Genomic DNA, 17,857 nt, shown 5'->3' with positions numbered 1-17,857 from the left:
ATTTTTCAGATGGATTTGCAGATGGCCTTTCACCGTTCTTCCACTCTGCACCCTGGTGCCACCCATTGAATGTTCTTTCCCATCTGGATTTCTCACCAGCTCTACCACCTCCTCTTTATTGAGAAGTCACAGGCCTGGCTAGTGGACCCTACCTTTCAGATGTTCACCATTCAGAGCGTTCCTGGCTGGAGGGGCAGAGGAAGCCAGAATGGAACAGGGAGGATGGGCCGCAAAGACAGAACCAAACAAGACACCACAGGGATGATGCCAGCTGACACTAAGAGAAGTTCATCTTCCAATGTAACCATTTTCAGACTCCATGTTTATTGGCTGTTTGAAGTGCTTCTAAATATCAACCTTCTAGTTCAACTCTGTTCTCAGTCCTAGTGGCTCCTTCTGCCCACTCGTGGGTGGAGACTGACCAGCCGGCAGAGGACATCCATTCAATGGAATGTGTATGCTCAGCACAAAATTACTGAAGGGTAGGGAATGGCACAGTCCTGCCTATGTTGCTCTTGGGGGCTCAGTTATCCTCCTTGGTGGCCAGGGATTAAAGACCACATCTGACATTGTAACTATCAGTACATCAAAAGTGTAATCAGGCACTGAACTGTTGGAACATCTTTCCTCAGATGAGCAACAGAACTGTTTTCACTCTCTGATTCTTGTGACCTCCTTGTCTCTAGCTCTTTCCCAGTCCACTCTTGCTGCTGAGGGTGGGAATCAGAACATGCTTGACCTGAATCACTGATACTTGGAAGGCAGTAAGACCCTTCACTCACTCCACTAGGGTCTCTTGGGCACAAAATAGACTGTATTTCCCTTGTTGATCTGTGGGATAGTCTCATTTATCCTACAGAAAAATCTTTCTTCTGAAAATGTCACTTATTTTGAAACCTCAAACTGTGTCAACTTGAGTATTTGTTTTCCCCCTCTCCTCAGATAAATCATTTCTGCAGTAGGCAGGAGCGACTTGGATGCTGTCACTCTGTACATCTCCTGATGCTTCTGTTCCTTTGGGTCCTTCCTTGTCTATCCACATGAGGAAAGCTCTAAGGTTGCTTTCCCCTACATTGGCTCATGTATGAATAATCATCAGTGAGAGATTCTTCAGAGAGAGGGAGATCTTCATGAAATCTAATGATCCCTCCCCAGTTACACAGAGGGCAAATGACATGTTCCCCTTAAGGGTCAGGTGTAAGTGGAACAGAGGACTCTCTGCCTCACTCAGTGCTTAAGATAGCCCCCACCCTGAATTTATATCAGCTGTTATCGGTATAGTGACTGTTTCTAAAGGCACAAGCATCTATACAGAAGCCTCTTTCTGAATAAAGAGTTCAATTCCATGACCACTGCTATAGTGTAGTCAGTATGTAGCGGGGTGCGTGGGTCATCTGGGAGGAAGTGTTCTTTAGAACTTCAGTGATGCAGCATAAGAGGTCCATCTTCCTGACTTGGTCAGATGTGCAGCAATACAGGCTCTAACTTAATACTCCACAGAGGATCTGAGACTCCTTGGATGTCCCCTTAACCATCCTCTCTAGCCTTCAAGGTACACAGGACACAGAGGCAGAAGACCATGCCACAGTAGGAAAACTTTATTAATCCAAAATGATCATTGGTTACCCTAACCCGTCCCTCACACCTCCCTGTTTACTGCATACAACTCAGCCACCTCTGGAGCTGAGGGGCAGATCTCCACAGCAATGCCCACCCTCTGAGAGCCTACCACAACAAGATGGGATGCACTCAGGAGGGACTTCACACCTGCTGAGGAAGAAGGATCAAGGTTCCTTCCAGGCACTCAGCCCTGAGATTTTTCCCTCCTGTCATCACACTCTGTCTTTCAGAAAGAACTTGCCCCAGTAGCGCCCCTTCTGCGTCAGATCGTAGGGACTCAGCACCTTGCGGATCCCCAGCATGTTGGAGGTGATGATACGCTCAAATGTCCATGGGTTCTGATTTTTGTGTCTTCTCTCCTCTTCTGCCTGGCGCATCTCCTCCAGGGACTGGCAGCTGACTGCCTTGGCTGGGAACGGCAGCTTCTTGGCCACCTGTGTGAGGAAGTGCTCCACCTCCCCGAACTCACAGTGCCCACCCACTTCCAAAATGAGGCGGCCACATTTCACTGCTGTCACATAGTGGTTGATGGCACCTTTGCCCCCACCCATGCGCTGGCCTAGGCTCTTGCGGGTGATGGGCTTGTAAGGGGCTGGAATGCGCCATACAGCAAACATTATCTTGGGATCCAGGTGACGATTGATGGTTAGGCGCATCATTTCAAAGTGACCCCAATGAAGGTAACCACCACCCAATGCCTGCAAGGAGAGAGAGAGCGCAAGCACAGGAGTTATGACTCAAATACAGGTGAAGGGGCTTCTTCTGCCACCCATTTACAGTTCTCTCTCATACCACTTCCATACTCTCTCTTGGCCTCATTTAGCTTATGTCTTCATCCTGGATGGAGTAAGCCCTAATGATCTCAGCTGCTTTGGGTGAAAAGATCAGCTCCTAGGGTTTTGTTTTCCTTGCTCTGGCTGAATCAGCCCAAAGGTGACCCCAATTTGTATCTCCCCTCCTCTCCCACTCACCAAAATGCCATACTGTCCTTGGGTGAACTCAGTGGCCTCAGTGGATGGGCCACGGATGTCACGTAGGTTTTTGAATTCCCGCCTCACTTTAGGTACACTTGGAACTTTGTCCATGAACTTCAATTTGGGTCTGTCAGGGATGGAGATGTCTGGAAGGATGAACAAAAGAGATGTCAGTATGCCTCACAAGCACCCCCACAGGGTGCAAATATGGAACAGTCAGTAGGGAAACAGTCAGTTTTCCTCACTGAGCTGCTGAAAGTGTGGCCAAGGACCTAAGCCTATGTATCTCACAACTAGGTATGTTAAATTAAGCAAGGTGAGACATTGGCTCTACTGTAGGCTGAGAACACTGATTTCTCTAAGGAAAGGCAAGAAGGCAGCCTGGGTTAGTCCCCTGCTTAAGAAACTACTTTTTGACACTAGTAATAATACTGCCAAATTCTCTCAGTCACTAATGCTTCCTTTTAGGGCAGATGATTGAGAATGATAGGGGCCTCCTGCTATTTATCCCTAACTATTTGCATTCCACCTCCTTGAAGCTGAAGGGATGAATGAGACATCCTGAAATGGCAAAGGCCTGTCCTCTCATACCAAACCCTGAGGGTGGTAATGGATTACTGTTCCTCTACCTCAAAGCCCTCATCTAAGCAGTCCCACAAAGCTCCATTCCTCGCCTCTATTTTATCTAATGTCTACCTGATGGCGGAGGGAGAGTCTGGTGAGCCAATACAGACCTAAGCATATGGCTACACTATAGCGGCAGCACAGCTATAGTGCTGCAGTTGTGCTTCCATAGCACAGTAATGTAGACATTTCCTACATCGACAGAAGGGTTTTTCTGTTGATGTAGATAGTCCACTCCTCCAAGAGACGATAGCTAGGTTGAAGTGATGATGTATTGGAAGGTTCATGGGTTGTAGTTGTTGCGTCTTCTCTCCTCTTCTGCATCTACAGTGGGGTTAGGTTGACCTAACTGTGCGGAAATTTCTCATAACCGTAAGTGATCTAGCTAGGTCAACCTAATTTTTAGGTGTAGACAGGCCTAAGTACCAGCTTTACTGCTTCTTTACATCAAACATAACCAGCAGAGCTTCCCTCCTATTTCAATATCAAGCCAAAATCAGCACTTGGATGAAGAGCAACTGGCAAAAATTACTACTACTCAGTCTTTCCTGGAGTCAAGAGAGAAATACAAATATGTGGGAGGCATTTAGACAACAGGGTGGGGAGAGGCAGAGGACTTGTTAGCTCAAAGCACCTAGATTCTGTCTACTATTCACACTGGTCCAAAACCCAAGTGCATTAGCCTTTAGAAAATGGTGCATGACCCCTCTCCCTAGGTGTTTACAAAAGAAATAGGACAACCTAGAGCAGGGGTCAGCAACCTACGGCACATGTGCCAAAGGTGGCACATGTGCAAAAGGTGGCACCTGAGCCGATTTTTCATGGCACGTGGGGTGGGCTGGGCTGAGCTGAGCTGCTCATCCTGCTGCCGCTCTGGGTTTCCCGCTGCTGGCCAGGGGAAGGAACTCCAGGCTGGCAGCGGGCTGAGAACGCAGCTGGCAAAGGGCTGGTGGTGGAAACCGCAGAGCAGCAGCGGGCTGAGCAGCTCTGGGGATTCCACAGCTGGCTCCTGCCTGCCAGGGTCCTGCTGCCAGTCCCACTCAGCCCAGCTGCTGGCTTGAGGGAAGGGACCCCAGCTGGCAGGAGCCGGTGGTGGAAACCCCAGAGCAGTGGTGGGCTGAGCTGCTCAGCGCACTGCAGCTCTGGGGTTCCTGCTGCTGGCCCCTTGCCAGCTGGGGTCCCACCCAGCACCCACTGCTGGCGTGGGGGAAGGAACCCCAGGCTGGCAGCGGGCTGAGATCCCAGCTGGCAGGCACCAGTGGTGGAAACCCCAGAGCTCTGGTGGTCAGCCCTCCACTACTCTGGGGTTCTGGCTGCTGGCCCTTTGCCAGCAGGGGTCCCCTCAGCCCCACTCACCTTGCTTCCAGTGGAGTTCCAGCGCAGGCCCCCTGCCAGACAGGGTCCAGGCTTCTGGCCCTGCTCAGCCCTACCAGCCGTCAGCTCCACTCACCTCAGCTGCGGATCAGGGGTTCCAGCCACTGACCTTCTGACAGCTGGTTATCAACTTCTGAGTTATAAGCCTGTGTGCTGCTTAAAGTATCTAAATAGGTGCCACCAGACATTGGAAAACTCAGCAAGGAAAAGCAAGGGCAAGGATCACACTAAACTAATAAGATCTGAATTTTAATTTTAAATAAAGCTTCTGAAACATTTTGAAAACCTTGTTTACTTTACATACTTTACCAAACAGTAGTTTGGTTATATATTATAGATGTATAGAGACCTTCTAAAAAACATTCAAATGTGTTACCGGCACTCGAAGCCTTAAATTAGAGTGTATACATGAAGACTCAGCAAACCACTGCTGAAAGGTTGCTGACCCCTGACCTAGAGCAAATGGTGTGTTCTCCTGACAAAGGAGATATGCAACTAGGTATATTTAAAAAAAAAAAAAAAAGAATTGATACAGTCCTCCCTGATAGCAAAGATTACAAAATGCTTCCTCCACCCTCAAAAGCGAGATTAATAACATGCCTCCGAACTAACCCATGCTCCCCCAAGAGATGGTGACAATGCGCTTAGTCAATACCCACCACTCAGCAAAAATTAGTAATATGCTTTCTGTAATGCTCTCCCCTCACCTACCACTCCAGCCCCCCACAGGGACTCAACATCTTCCCCCAACACTTTTCCAAGGAAGGTGACAAATGTGTCCAACATTACAAGACACCCGCTGCCCTTCTGTGTTGGCACTTCTCCATGCCCAGCACTCACTGGTATAATCCTGGGGAAGCACATAGCTCTTCAGGCCAGCATTGAGGACTCTGGCAGAAAAAGGATCTGGAAAATAAAAGAGAGGAGATGTAGAGAGACCTTGCACAGGTCCTTGGCCCTTAATAAAACACTAGCAGGAGACACAGAGCCAAGACCATCACCGACTATAACCTGCTATCACTGAAACATGACTTAGATCCCCAGCACAGAATGAAACTCTAATATGCTGCATTAACAGTGCGCTGTTCACAGAAGAACTCAAAGCGCTTCTCAGAGGTCAGGTGGCACGACCCCCAATTTACAGATGGAGAAAGGGAGGCAAGGCAGACTGGGATAGAATCTCCACTCTAACCTGCTGGTCTCCTCTCCCAGAACTGGAATGGAACCCAGCAGTCCAGGCTCCCAGCCCACCCCCCTCCCGCTCTAATCCCTAGATCCCATTCACCCCGCTGTGATAGAACCCAGGGGTGTGGGCTCCCGGCCCAGACCCCTCCTGCTCTAACCGCTAGACCCCATTCACCCCACTGGGATAGAACCCAGGGGTGTGGGCTCCCGGCCCATCCCCCTCCCACTCTAATCACTAGGCCTCCCCACACTGGGATAGAACCTAGGAGTCCACGCTCCCAACTCATCCCCCTCCAGCTGTAACCACTAGGCCCCCGCGCTGGGATAGAACCCAGGAGTCCCAGGCCTCCCCATGAATGGTGCCTTCCAGGGGAACAGGTGTTGGCGTGACTCAGGCCAAGGCTGGAAGGTGGGTGTCGAGGGACACTAGGCCGAGGCTAGCCCCTCATTGGGCGGGCAACACCCCGGCTCATAGGGGCAGGAAAGGGCGCTCGCTCTTTAAATCCGCCCCCGCATAAGGTCGGTTGGCGACCGTCTGACCTCCGGGGACCTTTGGCAGCGCGCGGAAAGGACGCGCGAGTCGTCTCCACATGGTCGCGCGCCGCTCCGGACAGTGGGGGTGTCCTCGCGCCGGGATGCCCCCGAAACGAGGCTGCCTCAGGACCTGTACTGAGAAGCTCCTAAGGGAGAAAGCGGAAGGGGAGGGGGAAATGGCGACAGGGCGCTGCCATCTTTGGAGTGTTCTTTAATCCGTCCGGGAGGAACCACTTCCGGCAATCATGAAGGCGTGTGGCACTGGCGGAAACAAGAGTCAGGAGATTTGGTTCCGGAACTAGTGGTTTCCAGCCTGCAAGACCGGCGGAAGCGAAGCAGGTCCCATGTCTCCCCTTCTCCCCATCAACCTCGTCCTAGAAAGCACGGGCTAGGGTGTGGTCCCCCATGAGTCTTTGTAGCTACAAAGGGGGGTGGGGTGCTGTAGGCCTCGGTGGGGCCGCTGAGCTTGGGTTCAGGCCCTGGTGAAAATTTTTTTAGGCCCCCCCCAGCGAGGGCGAACTGGCTAAACAAGGCCGGGGAAGCTGGGCCCTGGGCCCCCTTCTGGACCGCTGGGCCCTGGTAATTTGTACTGGTTCCCTCCCCCCCCATTGGCCCTGGCAGGACTCCTGGGTTCCATCCCAGTTCAGGGAAGGGACGGGGTCTAGTTATGGTGACCATGTGTCCCATTTTGTCTGGGACAGTCCCTTTTTTAAGTCCTGTCTCAGCCGTCACAACTTTTTGGCAAAATGGTGCATTTGTCGTGTTTGCTCTTCCCAAATGGTCATCAGTCGACAAGAGCAAACCGGACAAATGCAGTTTTGCCAAAAATGTGAGGTGCAATGGTGTGTGGGCGGCAGAGGAATGTGTGGGGAGGGGGGCAGTGGCCATGCCAGTCCCACTCCGGAGAGCAGCTTGGGCTGGTCCTGTGTACAGGAGGGCGGCCTCAGTCTGGCCTCATGTGCTGGGGGGGAGGGGCTTGGGTGACCCCATGGGGCAGGAGACAGGGAGGGCTTAGGTTGGCCTCACACAAGGCTGGCCCCATGGGGTGTCCCATTTTCCCTTTGGGAAAATATGGTCACTCTAGTGGTTAGAGCAGGGGGGTTGGGAGCCAGGACTCCTGGGTTCTATGCACCTTTCCCCTCATGCTGTGGGAGTCCTTCACCCACATTATACTCCCAGCCCTGCTGGACACTGAGGCTCTCCCATATTATCCCCCTAGCCTATAACCCGCAGTGGGGACTAGTACCCAGGGTGAGTCATCCAGATTGGCCTGATTGGGGGATGGGGCAGGAAATCTTTTAGCATCTGGGTACTCAGCCCCCTTCCCTTTCATTATGGCAAGGTGAGAGGGGAGCCCTGCAACTCCTTCCTGCTCTAATATGGGGTCACATGCGGCATCACCAACCCTGCATTGGCCCTCCCCAAATCTCCATGAAAATATATATATATAGAGAGAGAGAGAGAGAGAGAGAGAGAGTGTTCATTTTCTTTGCCTTCTGGGTTCTGAGCCTCTAGGGAGCTCTCAGGTCATGTTTCTCAGCTTTTCATTCAAAACACTGTCTGCTGCCTGCCCAGTGGGAGACCACCTCCAGCTGAGTGTCCTCAGCCACCCAATATCCAGCTGCCAACCTTGGCGTGAGTCACACCATTTGATCCATTGGATGGTGCCATTCCAGTGCAGGGAACTGGAAATGGAGGAGATGGGAGTCACGATTCTCTCCCCAACTCTGGGAGGGGAATGCGGGTCGAATGGGTTAGAAACACAAATTATTGCAAGACTTGCAATTTAATCACAAGAGTTGGCAATGCCCCACATGGTATATGTTACAGGGTGTATCAACTCCGCACTGGCCCATCTAGGGTTAACCACACTCTGTGGGCTGAAGAAGCCAGGCCCCCTCGCCCTTGCCGGGCATGCTTGGGCTGGAGACAAGGTATAAAAGGCACCAGCTCTGCTCAGTTTGGGCTGACCGAGGAGGAGAGCGGATGTGTGTTTCAGGCTGCAGGAGTCCTAGGCTGCAGAGGCCAACCACGCTGAGGCCCCTGCAGACCTCCAGCCAACCACTGAAGATGATGGAGAAGAGTTGGTTGACACCAGGAGACTAACTACACTGAAAGTGAAGGTAGGAAGCGACCCAGGAGATTGGAATGGATGCAGAGAGTGACCGAGCCTAAACACAGGAGAATTGGTTTCTCAGGCCCCTGTGTCTGGACTCAATGGAGTAAGATGGGCCTAGGTCTCCCACACTGCATGTACCACTGGGGCAGTCACCACCCAAGGAACACACTTTACTGCTCAAGGGCAGCCGTATAAACTCTGGCCACTGGGCTGCGCTGCCCTGAAGACAGGGACAGCACAGAAAAGGTTGAGACCCACTGCTTGATGGTATCCTGTTGTTTTTCTAAAGGGATCATCCCATCTTGGGGCCACTTTAGAATGTTAGCATTCTCCTTGAAAGCCAGACACTTTATTGATACCCTGTTGTTATCCTGAAGGGTATGACCCCATCTCAGGGCCTGTTAAAAGGGAAAATCTTTATCAATCCCCTAGTGTTGATTAGGAAACAATGTCCTGTTCTAGGGACCTCTTTAGATTAGGAGAAAATTTAATGGTGTCCCTGTGAGAGCTGGGAGGGAGTGGCCTATTCTGGAGCATCTTTAGACAAACTTGAGGGGGAAAATGTTTTTTCAGGAGCTGTATCTTGGGGATCATTTGGTCAAATGCCTCTACATTTGGAACACTAACTCTTTTAAGCGCCTTGTGAGGCACACCAACTTTCAAGGAAATCCAAATAGCTATGTGGATTTTAGAAGCACTCGGAAGAGTCAAGCTTTAAACAGAAAGCTGGTCTCAATCTTAACTAACGCAGACTTGGCGTCCAGCTATAATCTGGGTTTGAGCTGATCTGGGCCCTCTTTAGAAGCAGGAAATCATATCTGTCCCTAGAGCTTGCTGGTAGAGACTATCCCAAACTGGGGAGCCCTTCAGAAGCTGAGCGCTTTGTTGAGAGCCCAGTGTCACACCCCAGGTTGAAATAAACAGTTAGCGATCCATGAGAACCAGAGAACTCTTTTTATTTGCCCTTGACAGCCCTGTGATGAGCTGTGCATGTATCTCCACAGCCTAGAGAGGTCTTGCCCAGCTTGTGATCTTGAAGGGCAACAGAAGAGGCCTCTCCTGCTCTTGATTGCATCCCCTTCCTCCCTCAGGCCACCTGCGTGCTCAGTACGTGCTGAAGATGGCCTTGATATGCTCGTTGTTACTTGGTATGTAACTGTCGACACCTGGAAGAAATGGGACAGGATGATAAGGCAGGAGAGGCGCTGCTCACATTGAATCCCTCTCGCTCTTGCTGTTGCCTCCCTCCTATGAAACGACCCGCTTGGATGGAACTGATGCAACTCTGAGGACAAGCACGTTCCCCTGCCAGGTGGTTGCCAACAACCGTCTCGCCTGCTCCCTTCCCCCCCAGACCCCACACCTTGCTCCAGGGGCTCTGTGCCATTGAAGAACTGCCAGTAGGTCTTGTCGTTGGAGTTGGCAGCACGGCTGTTGATGGAGACCACCATGAGGCCCCAGGAAGTCTGCTTTGTTTCGAAGCTGCAAGGGGAATGAAGGCAAGAGTCAGGAGGGAGCCAGGGCAGAGTGGGGAGGATACAGCTTTTGGCTGCAGGGAAGGAGAGGGATGTAGATGTGATGGATCAGGAGAGAGACAGCAGCAAACAGGGAAACTGATGCACCAGTAGGGAGAGAGTGATCAAAAGGGAGGACGAACCTGTAGCCACATGAGGCCTGCCTCACTCACCTGAAGTCCTGTGGATTGCCCTGTTGAGCCGCTTGCAGGACAGAGAGCAGCACAGAGCCTTTGGGTATGCTCACACGGATGGTGTAGGTGAAGTGTTGCCCCCTAAGCTGGTTGATGATGGTGTATTCCACCATAACTGAGCAGAGAGAGGATATAGGAGCATCTAGTCACCCTAGTGGTTAGAGCTCTTGTTGTGGTCCTGGGCCAGCCAGAGGGTGTGAGGGAGACCTAGGGCTTGTCTACATCAGAAAGTTGCAGCGCTGGTGAGGGAGTTACAGCGCTGCAACTTTGAAGGTGTACACATCTGCAGGGCACCACCAGCGCTGCAACTCCCTGTTTGCAGCGCTGGCCGTACTCCCGTTTTGTCTCGGGTGTAGAGGATCCAGCGCTGGTGATCCAGCGCTGGTAATCCAATGTAGACAGTTACCAGCGCTTTTCTTGACCTCCGTGGAAGGAGGAAGCCTCTGGTAATCAAGCTGGTTTCCTTTCCCGGTTTGCTCTCTCGGTCCCGGAGCCACCCAGCAAACCGCAGGGAAGGAGACCTGCTTGCTCGGGGTTCCGGGACCGAGAGAGCAAACCGGGAAAGGAGACCAGCTTCGCCGCGGTTTGCTCTCGCGTTCCCGGAGCCACCCAGCAAACCGCAGGGAAGGAGACCTGCTTGCTCGGGGTTCCGGGACCGAGAGAGCAAACCGGGAACGCCGCGGTTTGCTCTCTCGGTCCCGGAGCCACCCAGCAAACCGCAGGGAAGGAGACCTGCTTGCTCGGGGTTCCGGGACCGAGAGAGCAAACCGCGGCGTTCCCGGTTTGCTCTCTCGGTCCCGGAACCCCGAGCAAGCAGGTCTCCTTCCCTGCGGTTTGCTGGCTGGCTCCGGGACCGAGAGAGCAAACCGCGGCGTTCCCGGTTTGCTCTCTCGGTCCCGGAACCCCGAGCAAGCAGGTCTCCTTCCCTGCGGTTTGCTGGCTGGCTCCGGGACCGAGAGAGCAAACCGCGGCGTTCCCGGTTTGCTCTCTCGGTCCCGGAACCCCGAGCAAGCAGGTCTCCTTCCCTGCGGTTTGCTGGCTGGCTCCGGGACCGAGAGAGCAAACCGCGGCGTTCCCGGTTTGCTCTCTCGGTCCCGGAACCCCGAGCAAGCAGGTCTCCTTCCCTGCGGTTTGCTGGCTGGCTCCGGGACCGAGAGAGCAAACCGCGGGGAAGCTGGTTTCCTTTCCCGGTTTGCTCTCTCGTCCCGGAACCCCCCTTGAAGCCGCCCAACAGCGCTGCAGTGTGGCCACATCTAACACCACTTGCAGCGCTGGTTGCTGTAAGTGTGGCCACTCTGCAGCGCTGGCCCTATACAGCTGTACTAATACAGCTGTAACAACCAGCGCTGCAAAATTTTAGATGTAGACATGGCCCTAGTCCAGCAGTCTTATACCAGCCAAGGAAACCCCCAACACTGGGATTATTCTCCAGTGGAGCAGAGGCCAGGATCAGGGCCAGTCAGCTCAGACCTCTACCAAGGTAAAGCAACAGATGAGAGATCTTGCGACCCTAGGGTCATTGTTGTATTGCTCCAAGGGGCTGGGGAAGTGACTGGTGGGTGAAGGGGCTACGGAGTGATCCTTACCCATATCTGATGAGCAGCTGAGTCTGATCACATTCAGGTAGGTTTTGCCCACGAGGGAAGGGAGGATCTGGGCAGCAGCCATGGGGTTGTCGAAGGCTCCCTGGGAGATCTCGGTGAGCACCTTGGCTAGTGTCTGTGAGCAGCTCCAGTCCCCGGAGGGATAGGACACTGAAGTGACATTGAGCGCCTGTCAAAGGAGGAGGGAGAGGCCTCTAACAGAGCAGGGCATGGTGGGAGAAGAGTAGGGGGCTGTGTCCCCGTGTACTCAGCCCTACTGCTCGCCATCCCATGGCCGTTTGGTTGCTGTCCAGCCAGGCTGTAACCACGATTCAGTTATGACACAGCCAGACCATGGCTCAAGGTGTGTTGGGGGCTCTGTACCAGGCCAGTGCTCTCAGCAGGGAGGGGATGGGGATTTGGTACCTGAAGAGCCAAGCCGATGCTGTATATATTGGCAGTGTTGGTCTCCACGGCCCTGAGGATCAGCTGTCGGAGCTTGTCCAGTGCCTCGTGGATGAGCTCCAGGATCCTGGTCTGCTCAGCCTTTGCCAGCCCATTGTGCACGCAAGTCAGTGCCAGAGTTGCCATGGCTCCAGTGTCTGCAGATCATCCCCCGCCCCATCGTCACCATGACCATTGAGGGTGGAAGGAGACAGCAAGGGTGGTTAGGACAGACCATTCTCTGGAGCACAGCTCCATGCAGCTGGCAGGGAGGGGCAGCGAGGAGGACAGCAGGGTAATGGGGGCAGGCAGGAGGAAATAATGGGGAGGCTCAGCAGCAGGTATGTTAGGGGTGAGGTCAATGAGCAGAGCAGGGGGCCTGATGGGAAGCAAGCCTCAGTGGCTTGGTCTCAGTGCTGGGAGGGTCTGACATTCTTAACTGCAGCTCTTACCCACAGAGAAGTCCGTGGCCAGTGCCTCCTTGGCCAGGCTTAGAGCTGCCTCCTCGACATCTGCCGTTTCCAGGCACAGAGCCAGGGTGTCCAGGCTGAGCTGGTAGAACGTTGTCTTGGGTGTGCCATGGTCACCTGGAAAGCACCAGAGCAGGAGTGACTGAACACGGGGCCACTGAGACACACTGGGCCTCTCCTCCCTTAAAGGTTGTGTCTGTAGGTCAGGAAGGGAAGTGCACCCCTTGTCCTGGTCCTCGTCTGTGCTGTACCCACCGTGCACACACAAGGTGACTTTCGAGATGCTAAGCTCTCAGGAGAGCACTTTCCACAGTGCCCCACTCAACTGGGTAAAGAAAAAGAGCAAAGATCCCAGTGATCCCTCAGTCGAGATGGTGGCGCAGTGCTGACCTGGGCAACTGCTGCCTCCAGGGAGATTTGCAGAGGACACTCCTCCTGGACAGAAAGATCCCAGGCACACTTGGGCAAGACCCGAAAGGTGCAAGGAGACCTGGAGTCCAATCCTCAAGTCTCTTCCCCGATTAGAATACTAATAGCTAACTCTTGTATAGTGCTTTTTATCCATAGATCACAAAGCTCTTTACAAAGAAGGTCAGGATCATTATCCTCATTGCACATATGGGATAACTGAGGTACAAAATGGTGCGGGGACTTGCTCAAGGTCTGCCAGTAGGCCAGTGGCAGACCTGGGAGCAGAATCCAGTCCTGCTGAGTCCCTGTCCAATTCTTATGCCATTGAAGCCCTGCTCCCCCTCTTACTCAAGTAGGTCAACTCTTCCTTGGTTTTCAACGTCAAGACTTCGACCAAGCTGATGTTGGCTGTGACGTGCTTGGGATCCTCGCAGGATGAGAGGAGGGCGAGGATATAGAGGGCCACCTCTCCAGAGGTCATTTCTGCAGTACAAAGAGTGGGAGCAGAGGAGAGAGAGAGAGAGAATGTGTAACCAACTCACCAAGGGGTCCTTGGCACAACACAGATCATGTCTTTCCTGTTTCCTTGGGTTAAAGCTATAACAGATTGCATGTCTGAAACACCAGGAGGAGTGAGGGTGTCAGTGCACGGGATGGGGGCAGCCAGCACAGCATGTGTTGGTATTAAAGCTAAGTGGGCTTGTGATGGGGCTTTGTTAGGATAGGCAACATTTGAGGGACACTTGCGTGCTACACAAGGGTGATGGTGACTTACTGCTCTTCCTCTGCAGTCAGTATGGCCTCCGGGACCTTGGTAGAGTGCTAGCAGGTGCTGTCTATCAGATGGGCTATAAAACTGAGGTCCTGAGCACTCCTGTGTAATTTAGATCCTGTATTGCTCTTCTTGACAGCAAGGCTGTTAAGCCTGGAGTCTTGCCTGAATTCCAGCTCCAAAAACATCCTTCTTCCTGAAATTCCACCTTAGGTTTATTGTTATTTCTACTAGGATAGCATCTAAGTGCCCTGGCTGAGATCTGGGCCCTGTTGTGCTAGGCGCTGCACATCCCTGCAGTAGGAGAGAGTTCCTGCCCCAAAGAACCTCCCATTGAAATCAACAAGAATTTTTGTTCTCTGTCTGTACAGCACCTTGCACAATCAGATCCCGGTCCATGATTGGGTCTCCTAAGTGTTATCATAATACACGTAATAAATAATAATTGTCCCCATTTTACTGATGGGGAACTGAGGCCCAGAGAGCTGCATGAGTTGCCCAAGGGTGTAAGTGGCAGAGTTAGGAATAAAACCCAGTTTTCTTCCTGTCCCAGGCCGTCTGCTATCCTGTTTCCATTGAACACAGGATTTGTCTCCATTTCCTGTGCTAAACCATTGTGTAGTGTTGCTGGAAGAGATTATAAAATGCTGTTCCCACGAGGTGGCTGGATGAAAGGATCTCAGGCTGGGATGAAAACAGCTATAGAAATACATAGCAGGAAGAGCAACTACTGCTATAGTTACTCTTTCTATTCTAGCTCCACTCCCCTTCCTCTGGTTTTCAGTGGCTCATAAGTTCAGCTTCCGTTGAGCTGAAACACTGTTTTATTTGAGAAATTGTCTGAGATCCTGTAATTAGAACCTTTATGCTAGAAATGCAGCCACACAAGGGGCAGAATTAAGACTAGATATGAAATTATAATTGTGACAGCTGACCTGTCAGTGTGTAACCTGCAATGTAATGTAACTATCCTCTTCACTGATTGCGTGTGTGTTGGTGGAGAGGGCCAGGGTGTTAACATGGAATATTATTCCAGTCCCCTCCAAACTCAGCAAAATGTGTCTGGAAGGAATATTCTTTGCTATTGCCACTAGGGGTCAGCATTTACATCATTCCTTACAATAGCTGCTGGGGAAACCTGGTCACTAGATCCTTCCAGATCTGTGATCATACACAATCAGGATGGCAGAAGGGATGGCCTGGTTGAGCAGCAGAAGAAAGGACCAGCTGGGCAGCAGCAAATGATCCAGGGGTTGTCATGGATCACAAATTGAATATGAACCAACAGTGCAATGCTATTGTGAAAAAGGCAAATGTCATTCTGGGGTGTGTTGTATGCAAGACAGGGACGGTAGTTTTCCTGCTCTACTCAGCACTGGTGAGGTGTCAGCTGGAGTCTTGTATCCAGTTCTGGGTACCACACTTTAAGAAAATTGGAGACAAATAGGAGAGAGTGAAGAGGACAGCAACACAAATAAGAGGTATAGAAAGCCTGACCTATGAGGAAAGGTTAAACATCTGGGTATGTTTAGTCTAGAGAAGAGAAAGCTGAGGGGGAACCTGATAACAGTCTTCAAATATAAAGAAGACAGGGATCAGTTGTTCGCCATATCCATCAAGGGCAGGACAAGAAGGAATTGGCTTAGTTTGCAGCAGGGGAGATTTAGGTTAGTTATTAGGAAAAAACTTTCTAACTCCAAAGCTAGTTAAGCCCTGGAACAGGTTACTTAGAGAGGCTGTGGAATCCCTGTCACCGGAGGGTTTTAAGAACAAGTTGGACAAACCTGTCAGGGATGGTCTAGGTTTACGTGGTCCTGCCACAGCACAAGGGACTAGACTAGAGGACCTCCCAAGGTTCCTTCCAGGCCTATATCTCTGTGATTCTATGACTGAAGGATATACCACTTCCTCTTCTAAGGGCAGGATATGTGGAGAAGGGATTTGGGGCATGCACAGAAGACCTGAGTCTAATGCCCTTCAAAGTCTATGGAAATCTCCTGTTGACTTCAGTGGTTTTTTGATCTAGCACACAGAATAATCTCTGATTTCTGGCATCGTACCCGCTGTGCCTTCCTTGATGACCCTGTCTTTTATCTGCTGCACCAGTAGCGTTTCCTTCATGCTATCTTGTGTGCCGGCCAGGTTCAAAGCGATCAGGATGCTGGGGTTCAGTGGGCTTTGCAGGGTGACAGAACTCTCCATCTCACTTTGGAGTTCGGTGACCAGGTACTGCTGGTTGGCAGGGACAACTGGAGATGGAGAGAAGCAGACATTCATTCAGGAGGGCATGTGCCCCAGGAGGCCACCTTGGCAGCCCCAGGTTATGAATTAAGGAACCTCCCCTACCCACCGTGGATTCACTTTCTTGGCTCTGACTGATGCTGGGAACCAACACCCGTTGTGCCACCTCTGCTTATTTCCTTAACTGTGCTCAGGGGCCACCCAAGAGATATTGAACCAGCCCAGCTCCTGCACCCTGCTGGCTGCTGGCCCTTTTTGTCATGGTGCTGGTCTCTCCTAGGGAATGGCTGGTACTCACCGCACTCATCAATGGTGCTGGTCGCTGCACAGAGCACACACAGAACAGCCAGGGCCCAGGGGAACATTCTGCCTTTTCTTCTGGGCAATGGTTCCTGCTGAGCATTGGCAGCCTTCTGCGTCATCCTTTATATGCACTCTCCAGCACAGCCCCAGCCCTCTCCCTATCTCTTCCCTGCCCTATCTCTGATACCATTCATCGTATTTGCTTATCTCACTTTCCACAGCACAGACTCTCAAGAATTTCGCAAGGTGATTCCGGAGAACAAATACCAGAGTTGACTGGTGATGGTGGGGTCAGGTACACAGCTAGTGGAAGGACGCACCAAGGACCATGTGAGCACCATTGTTTACCCCATTCTTTGGAGAGCAGCCAACCCAGCAACCAGAGGTGCCTTCTGATTAGCTAACCAACATGTGGGGTGAGTAGGACAGGGCAGGGGGTGGCTAGCAGAGAATGTGTCAGAGATCAAGAGGAGTCAGCCAAGATGTAGTCTCTCCCCATTAAGCCTACTGTTGTGCACTGGTATTTGGCCAGAGTGAATTCCCCTCTGAATCTCACTGAGAGCCAAAGCTCAACACCCAGCTCTTATCTAGCACCTTTCATCCATAGATCTCAAAGCACTTTACAAAAGAAATCAGTATCATTACCTGTACAGCAGGCAAAGGGCAATCCCTTTGCTGGCCCATAGAGAGAAGCTGAGATATGTGGGGCAACAGATCTCCTCTACTGGGGGCATCTTCTCCAATCCTTTGCTGTCTGAAGACAGATCCCCAGTTATATACTGGGCTTGAGGCAGGGATCACCATGGGAGATTCTCTGGCCTGTGTTATACAGGAGGTCAGACACAGGTGATCTAATGGTTCCTTTGGGCCTTATAATCTATTGTATTCTACTATATTCAGGTTCTTCCTCCTCCCTTCCCTCCAGAAATAGGCCTCCAACAACTAAAACTCAAAATATCCCTTGATAGGTACACTAGAGAGAGTAAAATCACATTAGAGAGGTGATAAGCAAGGGCTCTTTTGATTGCTGTTCAGCCTGGGACTTCACTGAGTGACGTTCAGATACCGATTTGACATTGGTTGTGCCTTAGCACGTAACAGAACAGACCCTGAGATGATTGTCATCACTCAAATCCAGGAAACTTTTTTAGCTTGCAAGGCAAGAGCTTGAGGATTCAGAGTTTCCCCCTCAGAGATCAATGGTGAGCAAGGTGGAAGGATGCCAATGTCCCAAAGAAACACTCTATCAATGCCCCAAGTGATGAACCCAGTGGTTTTTCACTCCCATGGAAAATACACTTTCAATCGCAGCCACACATCACATGGCGGATTCACCAATCTTCTCCATAAAGCGGAACCGAGGCATAGTCTTATTTGTGCCTGGGGAAAGGGACTTCAGACTATGGAATACCTCGTGAATCATTTGGGACATTGATGCTATCCCAGTGGGCTCTCTGCATATCACTGTGCCTCACCTGAAGCAATCAAATGGATT

At 51.6% G+C, this 17,857-nt stretch overlaps 3 protein-coding genes across 6 annotated transcripts in view; 1 reads left to right on the top strand and 2 right to left on the bottom strand.

Moving 5' to 3' along the window:
• STX3 (syntaxin 3) overlaps positions 1-1,349 on the top strand; it is a 34,833-nt gene extending 33,484 nt beyond the window's left edge. The window contains exon 11 of one of the 2 annotated variants that reach the window (XM_030560978.1): positions 100-1,349. The gene's annotated coding sequence lies outside the window, so the exon portion shown is untranslated. Of the gene's footprint in view, positions 1-9 lie in introns of both variants that reach the window. The other variant, XM_030560977.1, reaches the window with a different exon arrangement.
• Positions 1,350-1,577: 228 nt separating this feature from the next.
• On the bottom strand, positions 1,578-6,508 carry MRPL16 (mitochondrial ribosomal protein L16). Of its 3 annotated transcripts, none has more exons than XM_030560982.1 (4): positions 6,318-6,508; positions 5,433-5,498; positions 2,592-2,740; positions 1,578-2,318 (listed from the first exon to the last, which is right to left on the bottom strand). In XM_030560982.1, exons 1-4 carry the CDS (start codon positions 6,367-6,369, stop codon positions 1,833-1,835), a joined length of 753 nt encoding a protein of 250 aa, XP_030416842.1. In that variant the 5' UTR covers positions 6,370-6,508; the 3' UTR covers positions 1,578-1,832. The 3 variants fall into 3 exon arrangements, with proteins under 3 accessions (XP_030416842.1, XP_030416841.1, XP_030416843.1); XM_030560981.1 differs by lacking the exon at positions 6,318-6,508 and adding an exon at positions 5,604-6,311; XM_030560983.1 differs by lacking the exons at positions 5,433-5,498; positions 6,318-6,508 and adding an exon at positions 5,300-5,426.
• A 2,894-nt stretch (positions 6,509-9,402) lies between these two features.
• On the bottom strand, positions 9,403-16,481 carry CBLIF (cobalamin binding intrinsic factor). Its single transcript, XM_030562186.1, has 9 exons — positions 16,358-16,481; positions 15,879-16,067; positions 13,395-13,529; positions 12,618-12,752; positions 12,148-12,323; positions 11,725-11,911; positions 10,118-10,253; positions 9,794-9,912; positions 9,403-9,596 (listed from the first exon to the last, which is right to left on the bottom strand). The coding sequence occupies exons 1-9, from the start codon at positions 16,479-16,481 to the stop codon at positions 9,535-9,537; spliced, it is 1,263 nt and encodes a 420-aa protein (XP_030418046.1). The 3' UTR covers positions 9,403-9,534.
• Between the last annotated feature and the right edge of the window lie 1,376 nt (positions 16,482-17,857).

Source organism: Gopherus evgoodei, chromosome 4, assembly GCF_007399415.2.
Source record: "Gopherus evgoodei ecotype Sinaloan lineage chromosome 4, rGopEvg1_v1.p, whole genome shotgun sequence".
Lineage (NCBI taxonomy): Eukaryota > Metazoa > Chordata > Testudines > Testudinidae > Gopherus > Gopherus evgoodei.
Note: the sequence above shows the minus strand (reverse complement) of the source record. Positions and strands in the feature narration are given on the sequence as shown.